General features: G+C 35.0%; 2 protein-coding genes across 2 annotated transcripts; one reads left to right on the top strand and one right to left on the bottom strand.

Moving 5' to 3' along the window:
• Window positions 1-68: 68 nt before the first annotated feature.
• Window positions 69-1759, bottom strand: AP-1mu (adaptor protein complex 1, mu subunit). Its single transcript, XM_068767131.1, has 2 exons — window positions 1671-1759; window positions 69-1528 (listed from the first exon to the last, which is right to left on the bottom strand). Exon 2 carries the CDS (start codon window positions 1519-1521, stop codon window positions 253-255), a length of 1269 nt encoding a protein of 422 aa, XP_068623232.1. The 5' UTR covers window positions 1522-1528; window positions 1671-1759; the 3' UTR covers window positions 69-252.
• Window positions 1760-2157: 398 nt separating this feature from the next.
• Cyp40 (Cyclophilin 40) lies at window positions 2158-15564 on the top strand. The gene is made up of 8 exons (XM_068767132.1): window positions 2158-2420; window positions 3706-3843; window positions 3923-4029; window positions 5811-5999; window positions 7361-7483; window positions 10063-10228; window positions 11263-11366; window positions 14625-15564. Exons 1-8 carry the CDS (start codon window positions 2342-2344, stop codon window positions 14877-14879), a joined length of 1161 nt encoding a protein of 386 aa, XP_068623233.1. The 5' UTR covers window positions 2158-2341; the 3' UTR covers window positions 14880-15564.
• Window positions 15565-17991: the final 2427 nt, after the last annotated feature.

The following is a 17991-nucleotide window of genomic DNA, read 5'->3' as shown; positions in this document are numbered from 1 at the left end:
ATTAAATAAAAACTTAAAAAAAATTTTTTGTGTATTGTGATGGTACCAAAGTATAACAAACACAAGCCTTTGTCAAAAATATTTATTAAAAGAAGGATGAACATAATAATAAAGTATACAAGGTCAATCAATGATAAGACTAAAACATTTTTGAATATAATACGATTAATATTTAAAGTGTTTAAGTTTACTACATGCTTAAAAATAGAATAAGTATAAATAGAAGGAATGTAATTTTGTTGAAGAATGACTTTAGTTAGTTCTCAATTGATAGTCTCCATTTTGTGTAATGTACCGCACCCAAGGCAAGGCTTGATAACCACTCTTCTCAATAATTTTGAGGTATCTAACTTGAATTCCGGATGTAGTAAAATAAGGAATTTCAAATTTAACTTGGATCGGAGGTTTTCCATCAACTTCTTCACATTCTACTGAAGGCAAACCAAAGTGTGCTCTCATCAAATACTCTTTACCTCCAGGAAATGATTTAATTGACCATGTTATGGCATTCTGCTCAGGAGTATACTTCACACTACCAATGGTTGTTTTAAATTTAGGAGAATCTGCATCAGCGGGTACAGGTATAATTATTTCAACATTATTTGCCGTTGACCGCCTCTTAAATTGGGATTTCGCTTTAATCATATACTCAACCCTAGAGTGTGCATGACGCTCTATAACAGATTCAATCCAAATTAATGGTTTAACATGTGTATTCAGTCTATATGACATTAGTTCAAATTCACCATCAGGGGGTATAAAAGATATAGTTCTATCATTTTCGAACCTTGAAAGCCTCACACATTGATGGAATTTCACATCTTCTAACTCCACAGATTTAGATTTTCCTCTTCCAGTGCTCTCAAACAACACCTTATCATTTAATCCCAGACGTAATTCCGGCATTCCAGATAAATAAACTCTCATTTTTATAGCTCCTACTATTTCACTTCGCAAGACATTACCATTTGAGTTTGCAAGTAAGTTGACAGATTCAATAACATCTAAAAAGACTTCATTTTTACGATATTTAATGCCTTCAGACCTCCAAGAGACTGCATTTGTGACAGCCATAGGAATCCTTGGTTGCATTTCCAATTTATGACCTTCTTGTGTTATGTACTCTTGGAGAATTTTGCTGTCAGTAGTTTGAGGGTATCCAAAATCTATAAGCTCATCTAACAATTCATAAATTACTACAAAGTTATCCCGAATACTCTCTTCTTCAAGCTCCTTGAAGTACTCCGTCATTACTTCCACAATCTTGTAGAGAAAAACGAAAACTAGAGCAATATTAGCATTTTTCTTCGTGGTTGACACAATGTATAGATTATTCGTCTTTATATAGGCGAAAGTGCATTCGCTGGTCTGCAGTAATGGACTTAACATACCTTCTTCTTCTTTCTCCATCAATAAAGGCATAAACTTGTCTATGACGCCCATATCGACGTCCCCGCGATAATTTCGCGATATAAGGACTTTGCCTTTCACGTCCAGTATGTATATAGCTGAAGACGACATGTTTAAACTGAAAAACAAATAATTACATTCCAGTTATGTTCCAAGAAGAGAAAATGGCAAAAATACACATTTAGTATTCTAACATTTGGGACTTAAGTAAAACCGTCTTATTTTAATTTATTTCACTTTGCGTAAATAAATGTACTTACTTTAACAATTATTCATTAATTTAATAAATCTTCATCGTATCTATTGATACCCGTGATGACGCAATTAGACATATTTCGTTGACAATTATTGACAATGACAGATGCGAAATCGTAATTACCTTACTAAAAAGGAAACACTGAAATAAAATTGTCTATAGAAAGTAAATATAAGCTAGATTTATTGTTTTTATAGGTACTATCTGAAATATAGCGACGTTTTTAATTAGATACCAATATTTTTAACAGAATTATTAGTATCTAATTTTATTATGAAAATAATATATCTAAATTGCTTATAATAGTATTTTTTTATTAATACAGTAATATGAGTTGTTTTAAATAAATAATTTTATATTCAAATTTTAAGTTGCTGAATTTTTTTTCTGTTAAAAATTTAGATGTAACTTAACGTTAACCAAAAATGAATGAAATGACAGTATACACTACGCGCTCTAATGTGTGTTTCTATTTTATCAGTCTGTGATTGGGGTAGGTCGAGGGATTTGATGCTGTCCTTGCCTCTTCGTGTTTTTCTTATTTATCACTATATTATTTCGTTTTATTTAAATAAATAATGATAACTTCAATTAAAATCGTACATTTATTATTTGTTTGTTGGTTTTTATAAATTGATTCAAGTTAAGGCAGTTAATTTCATGATTTGGTAAAAGATGATATCGGGATCCCATCAGAAATTGCAACAAAGAAATCCTTTAGTGTTTTTAGACATTGGAATCGATGGCGAATCAGGTTAGTCTAATTTAAATGGATAAAACATTATATTAACTACAACTGTATTTTGTCATCCATGAATAGATTTCGCAGACACTGCACTTTTGCGGTGCATTATTTCAATGATTTATTTATGATTATGCCAAGTGACTGACTTCATATTTAGTTCAGTGGGCCGAGGTCGCGTTACATTGTAGAGATGAATTATTCATTCGTGTATGGTAGTTTATAGTTTTGTGCAGGTTTGTCAACAATCCTTTTCGTTTTATATTAAAAGTGCATAATGCAACGCCTATCAGATATTAGAGCCGTAACATGAGTATTTATGACATAACACGCTATTAATTTTTAATAGTTATTTTTAGAGTTATTAAGTCGGTTTATAAATAGACAACAATTGTTTATGAATAAATCTCATTTCTCAATGCCTGGTTTGTTTGTTTGTAATAATATAATAATATTTGGGATAATGACATAACTTTTTAAAGTGAACTGCATAGATTATATATTTTTTTTGCATGAAGGCATATTTTTCAAACACATGAATTTTTTTTCAAATATTTTACTTATTTTAAATTAAAAAATATTACTGTAGTCTTCTCACAGTGGTAATTATATAAATCTATAACCAAGGTACATTGTAATGAATGTAGATATGAAGATTACAGTTTCACAAGTTACTTTAACTGTACTATAATGCATGCTTATTAAAATAATGTAATCTTCATGGTATGCAAGTCCAAATTAGACTGACTGTCCAGTGCTGGGAAAGAATTGTCTCCCCTTGCAATGCTATCAATGTCTTCTTCTGTCCCACAGACAATAGGCTTGCTATATTGCTCACATCTAGCAGTCACATTATTGACAATACTATTTATTTATCTTTTGCCATAGTATACCATCCATTTTTCTTGCGGTTGCCTCTTCAAATCTTGTATCTCTTTAAGGGAGATGTCCCATTTCAGGGCAGTCTTCTTGTCCTCATGTCTCTTTTATTCTGCTTCTAGGTCATAGATGCATTTTGCTGATCCCTTTTTTGGGTTCAGCAATTACTAAAACTTTTCTGGTATTATATAACCACTTTATATTCAGAGAGATACCACAGTAAAATAGGAAGTTTTGCTAAAATTTATGAATTATTCCTGCAAAAACAACTATAAAAAAGTTGCATTTAAACAGCTAAACTTTTTTATAGTTGTTTTTTACCCTTAGCACAATGTTGTCTTCTCAAGACCAGTATCAATTTTTATCTATGTTAAATAAAGATTGTGTATTAATATAACTGTTTTAATTTTGTTTGCAGCTGGTAGAATAGTTATAGAGTTGAGGGCTGATGTTGTGCCTAAAACAGCAGAGAACTTCAGAGCCTTGTGTACAGGAGAGAGAGGAATAGGTGTGAATGGAAGACCATTGCATTACAAGGGAGTAAAGTTTCATAAAGGTGATTTTTAGCATTATTATGTTAATGAACTGTAATTGTTTAAATGATAAATACTATAATAACATTAAATATTTTTCAGCTATATCTCAGTTTATGGTGCAAGGTGGTGATATAATTAATGGTGATGGAACCGGCAGTGAAAGTATATATGGACCAACATTTGAAGATGAAAATTTTACTTTAAAGGTAGATTACACATAAATAAGTTGTTAACGTAAAGAAATAGTGGCTGGGCCCATGAGTGGAAACCACATTTCTCCCACAATGAGGATAAATGAATGACCTGGTTAAGGTCATCAGAAAACACTGGATGAAGGCCACTTCCAATCAGTCTTATTTTAAATTTATAGGAGAGATCTATGTGTAGCAGTAGATGTCTTATAGCCTAAATGATGATGATATATTTGATAATGTTAAATTAATTACCATATCAATATTTTCTTAATTTTTTAATTAATTAGTGCCATTTTTCTTACATTTATAGCTTTACTAGATTTAATTTGGCAGAAAATTAAACAGGTTTATTTACATCTCTATCAGATCAGATTAGAGTATCAGATCAAACTGTTAATAATAAATATAATAGAGCCCTTTATTCAGAATCCACTACAATTTTGTCAAAAGACATTGTATAGTTCTCTTAACAATTTTATATGTTCCTATTCAGCATGTCTCTTGGTAAAGATTTTCAACTCTGCCCTCTTACACACTGGTTCATTAGGGCTTTAAGGTCATGTGTATATCATCTTCCCATTTTGTTTTTGCACATTCCATTCTTCTAGTGTCCTCCCTTGAGAACCATAAAGTTACTTATTTGCTTATCAGCTTATTATGCAATATAGCTTATGTCTAAGCTAGACGACGCTGCTTGAGAAGGACTACTACTTTGAACCAACAATAAGTTAAGGTTAGGTGATGTTACTAGATGCGGGCAGTACAAGATCTGTTACTGTGGCAATCTTTGAGGAAGACATGCATTAAAGTTGTCATCTATTGGCAGTTATAATGATGATAGCATATGTCCTGTTTAGTTTGGGTTTTTACATTATTTATTTCACCAGAGAATGCTTAGGTGGATGCTTCTAAAAGTGATGAGCTGAAAAGCCTTCGAAAGAAGTAACTTTACATAGGATATATATAAAATCATTTGGCAGTATTTATATATTTAAGTGAATAATACTATGAAAGAGATATTAAGTTTAATTATAGAGTAAAATATTTAATCATTATCATATTGTCTGTATCAATTTGTCTTTGTTAGATAATAATAGCCTTGTCTATAGATATTGCTGACATTAAAAGTAAATACATTGCATGTCAATTGCAGGTTATTTATATTTCGTATACAATGTATTTGTAATGGTGTAGCCAATACCTACAAAGTAATTTACAATAGATATTTACATAGATCAATCTGTTAGTTTATTTCAATGCTTACAATGGGAAGATATTTCTAGATAATTGTCAATATTGAACAAACCATAGGTTATCATTATTGGAAATCATCGAGATATTTATATCTCCGCATGCTAAAAGTTTTCAATAATAATATAGTTATACCGTTTTAAATTGTATTCTAAATGCTATGACTATTACTACCAAGGTGAATACTAATAAAAATTTACTTTAAAAGTCTGATTAGTCAGTATATCATTATGATTAGGTGTTGCAGGTGTCATGCTGGCCCCTGTTTTATTTATTAAAACTGGTGGACACTAGTTTCTCTTAAGCTAACCTTCAATGGAAATCTACAATAAATGTCTATTGCTGGACCAAAACTGTTCCATAGATTTCCAATAGGCGGTCTTATTAGAAGGAAGATTCTTCTGACGACCTTACAAGGTCCGAAAGGGCGGAAGGTTCTTAGTCTTCTTTAGCCATATCTGGCATGAAAATCTTTATTCCTTATTAAATAGAGAATATTTTAGCTCTCTTTAACGTGAAGTTTAACAAGAGGTTTTTTACAGCATGAAGCGGGGGTGTTAAGCATGGCGAACCAGGGGCGGCCACACACCAACGGCTCGCAGTTCTGCATGACCAGCGTTCCATGCCCTCACCTGGACGGCAGGAACGTCGCATTTGGGAGCATCCGTGCTGGAATAGGTATCCTTGTCGAGATCCAGTCATATGCAGACGAAGATGATCGGCCCACAGTCGTAAGTTGGACTTGTATATTGAACTCTTTGGTCTTGGTTCAGAGGTTCCCAGATTTTTTTCTTCTCATAGATCACCAGCAGCTATATATTTATTATATTCCAAGAATTGGACAAAAAATGTGAAGATTAGATTAAATGGAAATTTATATTATGGCTGTAACAAATGAGTAACGTTTATCATAGGCATTTGTATTTATATTGGTGAAGAATCAAACAAAGTCATGCAAGATTGCAATGTAATACACCACAAGTCGTATCTCGTACGTTTGCAAGTCCACGAGCTTTATAAAAATTATTTGACAACATTAGTAAGTGATTTTAAGGCAACATTTTATTTTTACACTATCATAAAGCAAATAAATTTTGGTAACGAATTGTGAACACCCATTTTTGTCACGACAATGTAAAATCCCGTAGAGGCTCTATATCAGAGATTTCCAACCTTTTTTGTATTATGTCCGACCTTGAAATTCTTATGTTTATATAACATATATAATTTTTTTTTATAAAAAAGCGAACTCTGCCATCATTCAAATGCTGAACAGCGGGTCCTTTGGTTGAGATACCTTGCATTCATCAGACCACGGTACGGACGTCCACACACGCTGAAGACGCTGGCTGTAGCCCGCTTCCAACTAACTCTATTAGAAAATATGAAAAAGGCTTATGTTTAGCCGTGGACGTACGTCTCAAGTGATGAAATTGATGATGACATTTATCACCATGCTCCGAATGTTTTTGTGGCATTATTTTTCATTAATTATAAAATAGTGAAATTAGTAAAACTTTCGGTCTTTAGTTATTACCATAGATCTTGTTTGAGTTGAGGTGTATTTGCCTTATTGTCATCGGAAGATGCTACATGCAATCTGCGTCCAAGTGTTTCTAGTGGAAATCTATGGAGAAAGCCTCTTCAAGGGCGTCTTAAGACTGATGAAAAACGAGAAGGCCGGTTCAGATTTCGTTCAGAAACGCGATACATATACTCAACTCTTTTTTACACGATATTTACGTTACTCAGAAAATAATTTAAAAAAATCGAGTCATGTGTCATATGGTAAAATCGATTCTTGAACGTCATATTTATTGGCTGTGGTTATATCGACGTGTCTGAAAACGATTTTTTTTTCAAGTGGATAATTGAAGCCAATATATATTAAAGTCGTCGGACGTTAGATGAGTATAGTTCACGGACTCTTCCGTTCCGTGAACTCATTTCCGATGAATCTGTAAAAGCCTTAGAGATAACATCAAAAACTTCACAGATACAATACACTAAAAAGGCGTTAGATACAGACCGCTTCCAACGTATTTTTGGGAAATCTATGAAGGAAGTCTACATCCATGATACATGTTACCAGGATTGCGTCATCATGGACTGTGGGGAGATCGAGGATCCAGACAATTGGGACGTCTGCTGCAGAGACGGTTCCAGCGACAAGCTGCCAGAGTATCCGGAAGACCACAACTGCGACAGTATTCCCGTAAGATCCATTTCCAATTGAATGTTTATTATTAAAATACAGAACAATTAAAGGTAGATGGTGAAGCAGGGGTGTGAAACTAACGGCCCGATTTAAAGATTTTTGCGACTCCTTCAGTATGTCCGAAAAGGAAATTTTTCACGAGATAAGTATTACAGAAGAATATATAATTATTACTCGCCATCTCGCCTGCAAACTTGACCATTGTGATATATTCCCCCATAGATATCTTTAGGGGAGGCCTGTTCTTGCAGTGAGCATCTATAGAATGGTACTACGATTATAACAATGCACTAGTCAAAATTAAAATTTTGTAACCTAAAATAAAGCATTGTTTATTTGTAAGTTTAGCTTCTTAAAAAATTACTAGTTTTCCGGGTCCTTGGTTCATCGTCTTAATTTCTTGTACATTACGATGTTTTTCCAATTTCGCATTCAAAGCAAAATAAACAACAAAAACCAGTTCAATTAAATCAGTTAATTACATGTGCTTAGTACTTACAATGGAATCGGTTGTATAATGCGATGTATCGTATATATAAACAATAAACAGTACAAACGTAATTACGTCCTAGTTTAAATTGAATATAACATTGAGTTTAATCTTAATGATATTTATAGCAGAATCTTTTTTCACGATATTTTTGTGCTAATTTTCGAATGTTTTTTGGTCGATATTAATGTGCGTTGTTAAAATTTGAATCAAACCGGCGGTACTGTGCCAAGTCCCATTTTTTTATTATTTTCATGGCCCCCGCTATTGGGGGCCTCTCGTACCCCCTATCTGTTGTGGGACAGGGACTTTTTGTGCAAATTTATTTAATTTTTCACAGAATTTTTTATTTTCGTTCTCTTCTTTCGCACGTCACATTATCTTTCAGTCGTTTCTTTCATTCCACAATTCTACTGTCTTATCCTTTCGCTCTGTATCACCTTTCATTCGTTCCTCATTTCTTTTTATATTTTCTTAAATTCTATTGTTATTCTAAATCACATTTTTACTTAGATTCTATAATTATTCTATGTCACAGTATTATTATATTATTTTGCTTTTATATTGTCTTTATTAGTTCTATTTCGCCAAGCCCCATTCGGGTAAGCAAGGTAGGCTTTCCCCTGTACCCCCGCTGTACCTCAGTACTGCGGAACCATTCCGTGTTGCAGTACTCCCCAGGGATTACTTTTAAGGGGACAATAAATTGAGACCTCCACCAGCTCGAATTCCCGGCGATCTTGTCGCCATCTATAATGGTATCGGATACCATAGCCCTATCTTTATAAACCCTGATAAAAGGGTAGACTTTGGTTATGCCTATTTTTTTCGTAGGAACTCCTACAAGAGGTGACCTTCCGTTGCAGAGATAGATTATTATTATTACCAATACTGATCGAAGTCAGTTAGATGTTTTTATTGTATTATATTTATAACATGTATTAAACCTTTTTTATTATAAGTATATATGTTATATACGTATGTATGTATGTTTAAGTATGTATGTATATGTTCATTTGTTTGTGAATATGTATTTTTTTGTACACGTGAACTACCCTTTATAAGTATTATTATCTTTTCCTTACTATGGTTGTCTGTAAGAGATTGCCTTGTGTGATAAGACCGCCCATTGTACTTTTCTGTATATTATTGTATCTGTATATTATGTATCATATCGTGTACAATAAAGAATATTAAATAAATAAATAAATAGATTAAAGGTTACCAGTAACTACTGCCTGCTAATAAAATCCGACGGTTTTTTTTTACTTCTTCTCCAACTGGAACGCTCTCGGCTTCAACGGCGTCATAGTGTCTCGACGTCATAAAGAGAGTCGAAGAATTAGTTTACGCTCCACTCCAGGGCCAGGACATGCATGCGGCTGATCACGAGGAACCCGTAATGGCCATAGTTGAACCCATCTCAGGAACGAGAACAAAAATGCTTGCAAAACCAGCCAAACATTCTTCCCACATTTGAGTTTATGGACAGTCCGTTGAGGTTTATGAAGCAAGTTACCAAGTTTGAGGAATATCATATCAATAGCTTGCCAAATCAATATTGCAGTTGGCAACACTGGAGGCCGACGTTATCCCGTTTAAAAGAGCATACACGCAACTTCGAATTGTTCAGATATTACTTAAGATTAAGTCCATGTTAGTGAAATATTTATTATATATTTGGGAGGTAAAATGACTAAACCAAGTGATTTCATAATTTAACCCTTTGTAGCCTGATTTACGAAAGTGATTTTTTTTAAATATTATTGTGTTTGCTTGAGGATCTAAATGAAGGGAAAAATAGATTTTTTTTAATTTCGTTGGAAAGAATATTATACAACAGTAAAATACGTACAGCCAACCTATAAAAAAACTAATAGTAATGTGAAAATTCGGTTTAAAAGATTGGTATCAAAATTGAAACTCTAGGTTATTAAGGGTTAAGCATTGAACTTCTACCGTTGGACATAGGCCTTTCGATATATTTCAAATAGTATCAGTGGGATGCGACTTGTATCCAGTGTCTTGTGAGGATCTTAACAATTTCTTCACTCCAGAACATGCTCATGCAATGTGTCTCTTCTAGCCAGAGGAGTTGCTGTCCAGCATCAGCGGTGTCAAGAACATCGGGAACGCGTTGTTCGCGTGTGGACGGCATAAGGCAGCGGCGCGAAAGTACCGGAAGTGCCTGCGGTACCTCGTACACGCCGCGGAAGCCTACAGGAACCTACAATTCGCACGACGCGAGCACGGTCGGTAGAAGTAATTATTTGAATTTTAATCTCTGTATAGGTATAGGCTTCCGAAAATCACTTCTACCCAATTCGTTGAAATAGTAGTGTGCAGCCAAGGGCGGCTTAACCTATAGTGCAGGGTGAGCAATGCACACGGGCGCCGCGGCATTCCCTGAGACTGCTAAGAGCATCGTCTTGGAATCTATCGCGGTTCGCCGCTTAGGTTCGCCGTTTAATGAGTGTTATTCTGCCGTAAGCTATACCTACCTATAAAATAACTTGTTGTATATGAAGAAACTTTCTTGGAACGGTGGAAAAGTTAATAGTTATAGCCACGAGGGAGAGGGGGGGGGGGGTTCTGCCTATCGGCGCCAGGGCTTCATTGCACACGGGCGCTATACGAGCTAGAGCCGCCTCTGTGTGCAGCGATCACAACTGAAGCACTTCCAGGAGTCAACGAGTTTCGCTACCTTGAGAGATATCTTAGGCTTGGCGCTTTCTAGGTATTGCCGCCAAAATTGCATCACGGTCCACCTAGGGGGGAGGGGGGTCTGCCCACGCCGCGTTTACCGACTTGTGGTCGCCACTCGAAAACCGTCAGGTGGCCGGTGAACACTTAAAAGTTCAAGAATTATGTCTTGAAACATCTTTTCATTATTTTTTCATATTTAGTTGTAAACTGTCTAGATGTTTATGAGTGAAAGCTTTAAAGGATGCGATTATATAGCTCGTTTGCCGGTCAATTAATGTTTGGTGGGCTATACAAAATATATGGTTTCAGAAATGACGGTATAATAATATATTAAAAAACGGCTTTTTAAAAATTCATATAACTACATGTTCAGATTAATTATTATTTCCTATCTGTCCCCGCTGAATTTGTACTGCCAGAATTTATTAGACTGTGTCATTTCCAAAAGGAAAATAATTAATGTAAGATATTTCACAGTGACAACTTTTTACGTGTTGAAATAGATGTAAAAGCGTTATAGTTTTTTTTTACATTGAGCTTTATACATATGTGTGTATGACCATTGTAATTTATCTTTCAGTTTACAACGTTATGGCAACGTACACGCTGCAGTGCCAGTTGAACATGGCCGCGTGCTGCATCAAGCTGGGCGACTACAAGGCTTGCATCAGGTTCGCTTCTGAGGTAAACTTGTTTTTTTTTTTATATAGAATAAGGATAGAGTGTTAATAGATCTAAGAGAAGTAAAACCAAATTTCTAATATATGGTGAAGGAAAATGTGCGGAATCTGAAATTTGTAGCATAAACGCATTTTCTTTTATCTAATTTTTGGAAAATAAATTTAAATTCTAAAATAATTTATGCAACATTCAATAGAAAAAAAACTTTAAATCTTTTACATTGAGGCTACTTAAAAGGATGCACACTAAAAGGTCGTACCTGTAGTAATGCAAAGATCGTAACTACATTACGCGAGCGTCTATTGCCTGCGCCGGCGCATCAGTCAACTTCGGCTATCTCCGGCCGCCGCTCGCCATTGTTAGCTATGCTCGGGCGCTGGGCGCACGCTTCTTGCTGCTGCGATTTTTTCCAACTCATTTGCAACGCAATAAGCCTTGCATTGTATTCTTTCGCTTGGCTGTAAAATCGTATTTCTGATACTTAATGTTTTCCTTTTTAGCTAAAAATTAGTTTTTAACTCTTTCTATCTGTACTGTGCTAAATTCTAAATTAAACCGTTTGATAGTGAACCTTATTCTTTGTTCTTTCTCATCTAACTTTCAAACTTGTTGGTTAGTGAACACATAGATATTAACTATAACACCTATTTATTAACATTCATGAAGTTTTGTTATTAAATATGTTACATTAATTTATTTTTTAGTACAAAGTCTACAGCGTTAGATAGTAAATAATAATTAATTTTAATATTTAGTACACCTATCCCCCTTACACGGTAGATACGTTCCTGAGAAAAACGTGTAAATCGAAAATTAAAAATTTTTAAGTCGAAACCGTGTAAATCAAAAAGCTTGCAGAAAATGTATAATTTTGCTATTTAACAGTTGTGATTTTTTTCAATATTTTTAGGTGTACATAGAAATAAAAATAAAATACATTGACAAGTTAAAATATTTGATATATTGCGGAAACACTGTTTTTTTATTTATTTAATTACAATACATTAAACAGAAGAACTAAAAGTAAAACCAAAGGTGTTTTATTATCCTTTATCACTGTCAGAAATTACTCTCATTCTTTTTTTCGGAATCGTAAGTTCGAATTCACTTTCATCACTCGAAGTTATTTGTGCTGATTCGATGTTTGAAGCAGAAATATTTACATTATGAGAGACGGTAATAAAATCGGTTTTTAAAACAAAAAAAAAACTTATTTGGAAAACCGTGTAAAAGCGAAAACGTATAAAACAAGTACCGTATAAATCGGGGGATAGGTGTAATATGAATTTAATTTAATAATTGATTTTTGGATGCGGCATACCATATATTAACCCTTTGCACTCGAAAGGTGAGTCTCACTCACCACGCGATTTTGTGCCGCAACTCGAGAGGTAACTGTCGCTCACCACTTCGTACGCTGCGGTAAGTTGAACGCGCGGCAATAGTTGTTTACGTTTAGTTCCTTCGACGCGGGTTCCTACGCTCTCTTTGTATAATCTTATTTAGTGTAAAATGATGTCCCTTCAAATGGAGATAAAACTTTCTTATCTGAAATTAGTACGCAGTCACTAACCGGACTGCATTTTTGGTCACAGTTCGAACCCGACAGCCGTGGCATAGAGTCTAGAAAAGTTTAAAGTTTTTGATCCCCATTACCATGAATCGTGATAACGAAGTACACCTGGCAAAAGACATCAAACAACGTACTGTGGGAGACAAGGTAGTTCTGTAGCTTCTTGTTCATGTTGACCACACCTCCGCTCGCAGTTATAATGAGCGCGGAGACTCTCAACAGTGCGATGCAAACTTTTGTTGCGACTACCGTGGCGCCATCTGTCATCTATCCGTTTCATTACTGACGCTACTGCGATGCGATCGACTGCGCGGGCAAGTTGGTAAGAGCTCGTTGCTAGGCAACGCGTTTTTCGAGGCGCGGTCCAAAGGCGGAGCGGTTAGCGAGTGGCGCGCGATATGCACGCCACAGTACTATTGTGATACTTGTCCCAATAAGACGGGCATGCATATTGGCAATTGTTACATAAAATATCACAAAAAAGAAAATAACAAAGAATTATGTTAAACAAATTATCCTTGTAAACATGTAAAGATTCATTAAGTATTAAAATATAAAAGTTTTGTATGTTACTTTGCGTGTGTAATCGCTAAAAAATGTCTCGAGTTGCTGGTAGGTCCGCTTGGAAACGGCCTCAAGTGCACTTACACAGACTAAAACTCACACGATGTTCCTCCATCATTGGTATATGGCCCCAAGAACACTTATACATACTCCTCAGTCTCGCCAATGATGAGGAAAAATCTGTCCTCCTCTTAAAGAGAGGCTTAACCCTTAATAGCCTAGAGTTTCAATTTTGATACCAATCTTTTAAACCGAATGTTCACATTACTATTAGTTTTTTTTTATTAGTTGGCTGTACGAATTTTACTGTTGTATAATATTCTTTCCAACGAAATTAAAAAAAAATCTATTTTTCTCTTCATCTAGACCCTCAAGCAAACGCAGTAATATTAAAATAAAATCACTCGTATATCAGGCTATTAAGGGTTAATAAAACCTAGCGAACTAACGGGAAAAACCTGAGTCCGTGAGCCAAAGGTCATGGAGACCGAGAGACAACCACCAGTACAGGCCATCGCCTACCTGTGGCGGGTCTGATCTTTGGTTTCTCGGCAAATCATAAATCGAACATAATATAAACTTGTTAACCCATTACTATCATTTAGCCGCAAGACGTTCATTGCTTGACATGGACTTCCCGCAGAGATCTTTAATGGGTTTCTTTGGTAGCAGTCTGTATCCAGCAGATTCTGACTAACTTATTAACCCACTTTGTGAGATTTTGGACATTATTTTCTTTATTTCTTGCCGATTATGATAAAATAATGTTATTTAAAAAAATATGGAGCAAAATAAGTAAGATGTCTACTACTGGACATAGGTCTGCCCTAGAGATCTTAAATAAGACCGATTGGAAGCGTACAGTACCTAGCGTCTCCCAACGATTTCAATCAGCTCACCTATTCACCTTGTGAGTAGATGTCCTATTCTGCGTTTGCTGGTCCGTGGTCTTCACTTCAGAATCTTCAGACTCCACCGTCTGTATTTGACTGTTCTTTACCACGACAACTTGTCAATTCATTGGTATATGCCGGATAATTTACTTCACTTTGAATCTTTTCCAGACTCGATGTCACGGGAAAAAACTTGTTAATTGATTTAATGTAGATTTATAATTCCCTCAGGTCCTACAAATAGACCCGAAAAACGAAAAAGCGTTGTACCGGCGGGGCCAAGCGAATTTCGCCCTTAAGAACTACGACGCAGCGCTTGTCGATCTGAAGCAAGCCAGCAACAGCGCGCCCAATAACAAAGCGGTGCAGAAGCTTCTAGAAGAAGTCCGCGCAACAAATAGAAGCTACAACGAAATCCAAAAACAGAGGCTGTCAAAATTTTTTCGTGACCAAAAAGAGAAAAGTGTCGCGCTCGGACATAACTGAGCTCAGGTTAAAGGTTATGATATATAAGATGTAATATGCAGTGGTTGGAGTAGCTAGAGCGACTTATGTATGTATGTATGTATTGTATATGTGATAGCTCGACGTAGGTACAGATAAATTATACACGGCGTCCAGGTTTATAATAATCATAATTGATAAAATGCTTTATATTTACACAAATTGTCTAACTAGCAAAATCGGCACAGACAATAAGAGCAAATCTCTTTCGCTCGCTCGTATCGCGCGCTCTTTCGCACACTCGATTAAACCGGGAGCGATGCCGGTGAAGTCATCACCTAGCGGTACGTTCGGTTACTGCACCCTGTTTAAGTCATATCACAGTGTGCTGTTGCCTTTGACTTTAACAGCTTTTTCGGACTCAAAGCTCGTGGAACTAGAATCCGCTTAGTAATAAAAAAATCTACTACTAACGCCATCTAGCGGCACCGTCCGAAGTTACAGAGTTCAGACACTACTAAATATATATATGCAGATGATTAAGAGATTTCCTCCTAAGTACCAACTCATCAAGTAATCTCTGGAATCATAAGTCTTAGAGACTTGAAATTTAGTAGGGATGTAGGGATATACTTTTCGCGTTGAGATCAGCTAAGAACTGATTCTACGTAATTCCACCCGCAAGTGGGTTCAGGGGGCATACAGGCCTGAAAATAAATATCCGAAATAAAAACGAGTGATTTGTTTATTACTCAGATGTAAAGGTTCTTATATAACTTGAGATATCTATCGAAGTATCTTCAAGTTTATCGTCGCGTTTTTGTTGTACCTGTGACCTTTCAAAGTGAACATATTATATAGCATACATTTGAAATCAAAACAGATAGACTGTAGTTATAAACTAACAAAAGATAGACATTCTGACAGGAATGTAACCATATATTCTGAACATGTCTTAAGAGGCATAACCTTGTTAAATTTGTAACATTTAGATTAGCTCTTCCTTCTTCAATACTACCTTCCTGTGTAGAAACGGATCCCCACCACATTATAAAGTTACAGTACAAGTATAAATATCACTTCAGCTATTTCAATCATTGCTAATGTTAAGTATTGTACGTAATTATAATTTGCATATTGCAATGAAACTGCTCATTTGTATGTGATTTGTATGACCTTTTTAGTTTAACATTTGGGGAATCCCCAAGTCTCGTCTAAGTGAGGGTAGTCCGATATTGAGATGATATGTAGTAATAGATAATATAGAAAAATATTAATTGTGTACATCCGACTAAGACGAATGTACTAAAACATTTATTTATAGAAGGTTCCTAAAATTTCCCGTTGGAACCCTAGGAACCTTTGTACTTAAAACACTCCCTGCAGCTACTAAATAAATTCCATATCCCAGTTTTTACAAGTACTAGTCGGTGAGTTTCTTAAAATATCTGACTACATTCATCAGTCAAGTCAACGTTTTAATTCTCCACTATCGAAAGAAGATACATATACTTGGACCCTCGGTAACAAATTGTAAACCTTTTTTTGTTCTACTAGCAAAGACCCCTTCGAGTCTTCTGTGGACCCCTGTGGGCCCAACTGTGCCATTTCGCGAACATTTGTATTTAAATCAAATTGAGCTCCGCTGTAAAGACATTGTTTAATTTATAATAACGGTTTCAAACTCTTGAGTTTTAATAATTTATTATCAAGCATTATTGTCTCTTAAAAATTGTTTACATTTTGGTAGGAATTTTTGGTAGTTTTTTTTTGGTGAAATTATTCAATTTCATCATCACTACAGCAACTTCCAGTGTTGGACATAGGCCTACCACATTGAAATCAAATAGGAAAGGCTAGAAGCGGATATTCTGCCTTAAATTTATTGCATGAAAACTTTGGATGCATACCACTTCTAACTGGTCCTATTTGGTATCAATTGGGGTGGCCTATATACAGAGAATATCCTACCTTTAAATTGATGATCACATTGGAATTTATTATACACAGTTGCCCACAATGTTGCCCACAAAGTTTAATTTTATGGAATCTTAAAAAAAAAGCTGGATATGCGTTGAGCCTTATTGAAACCATTTAAAAGGTGTTTGTCTTTATAGTAATAAAATTTAAGTTTCATTTAATGTATTGTTGTGCCAAACATGTCTAGCAAAGACGAGCTGAAGTATGTAGTAACTACACCAATTTTCAAGGAATAGGTCCTCCCCCAAACATATCTATGTGGAGATATACTATAATCGCAACACTTGGGAGGCGCTTTGGTGATCGCAGTGTAGTATTATGTCAAAAAAAGTACAATATAGAGGTAGAAGGTATTGGGAAACTAATTCTGGTGAATGCCGTACTATTTTACTACCATGTTCCCAAAACTACCAAAAAAGTTCACATTAGATCTAACTATAGAAATTTGCGTTGCGGTAGACTTTCAAACAATGTACAAAACCAAATAATGATCTATTAGTAAGTAATGTTGGTCTATAAAAAAGTGACGTCATCCAATCAAAAATCCATTTTTTTTACATCTATTCATAGCACAAGGAATCAATCATTTCTCACTTTTATGATTTAGAAAATTTCCTGTTCGGAGCGGTACATATAAAAAAGAAAATCGATGTATTTTCTTGTTAATACCAACATTTGAATTCTGAAAGCAGATAAATTTTCTTTGAGCCCCGCTTATGAATCGTGACCCCAGACCCGGTTGAGCTTCCCGTGGACCTCTTGTGAACCATCTGAAGTACTTTGGCAACTAAGGATTTAAATGATTGACTCAACGACAACGGCATCGACTATCTGTCAGAATTGCAATCGGCGTTCGAATTTCAATTCGTACGAACGATTATAAATTTACTCTAAAAAGTATTAATAATCATAGTGGCCAGTATAAATGTAATAGATGGCGTTCTTAATTTAAAAAATACATGTCGAAATTATCTTAAATATTATTTTATCATTCGGTTTGTATTGTATGTGCCAATTTATTGGATAAAACCAAAAGAAAGTGCTGTGTCATAATTATATGTCAAAATTTGATCATAAAAACTTTGAGATAATAGGTTTAATACAATGTTGTCTTTAATTTTAATTTACCAAAATAGATATCGACTTTATAAATAAAATAATAAGAGACGTCTCA

This window comes from Battus philenor, unplaced genomic scaffold (assembly GCF_028537555.1).
Source record: "Battus philenor isolate CCGP_79_NKW_IND1 unplaced genomic scaffold, ilBatPhil1.0.hap1 SCAF_22, whole genome shotgun sequence".
Lineage (NCBI taxonomy): Eukaryota > Metazoa > Arthropoda > Insecta > Lepidoptera > Papilionidae > Battus > Battus philenor.
This window is presented reverse-complemented; position numbering and strand designations above follow the sequence as displayed.

What these genes read in the sequence shown, in the direction of transcription:
- Cyp40 (XM_068767132.1), top strand. Translation starts at nt 2,342, where the DNA reads ATGATATCGGGATCCCATCAGAAATTGCAACAAAGAAATCCTTTAGTG. An exon ending in ATTCGCACGACGCGAGCACG is followed by an intron (nt 10,229 to 11,262) that starts GTCGGTAGAAGT and finishes TTTATCTTTCAG; the next exon opens with TTTACAACGTTATGGCAACG. An exon ending in GCATCAGGTTCGCTTCTGAG is followed by an intron (nt 11,367 to 14,624) that starts GTAAACTTGTTT and finishes TAATTCCCTCAG; the next exon opens with GTCCTACAAATAGACCCGAA.
- AP-1mu (XM_068767131.1), bottom strand. Translation starts at nt 1,521, where the DNA reads ATGTCGTCTTCAGCTATATACATACTGGACGTGAAAGGCAAAGTCCTT.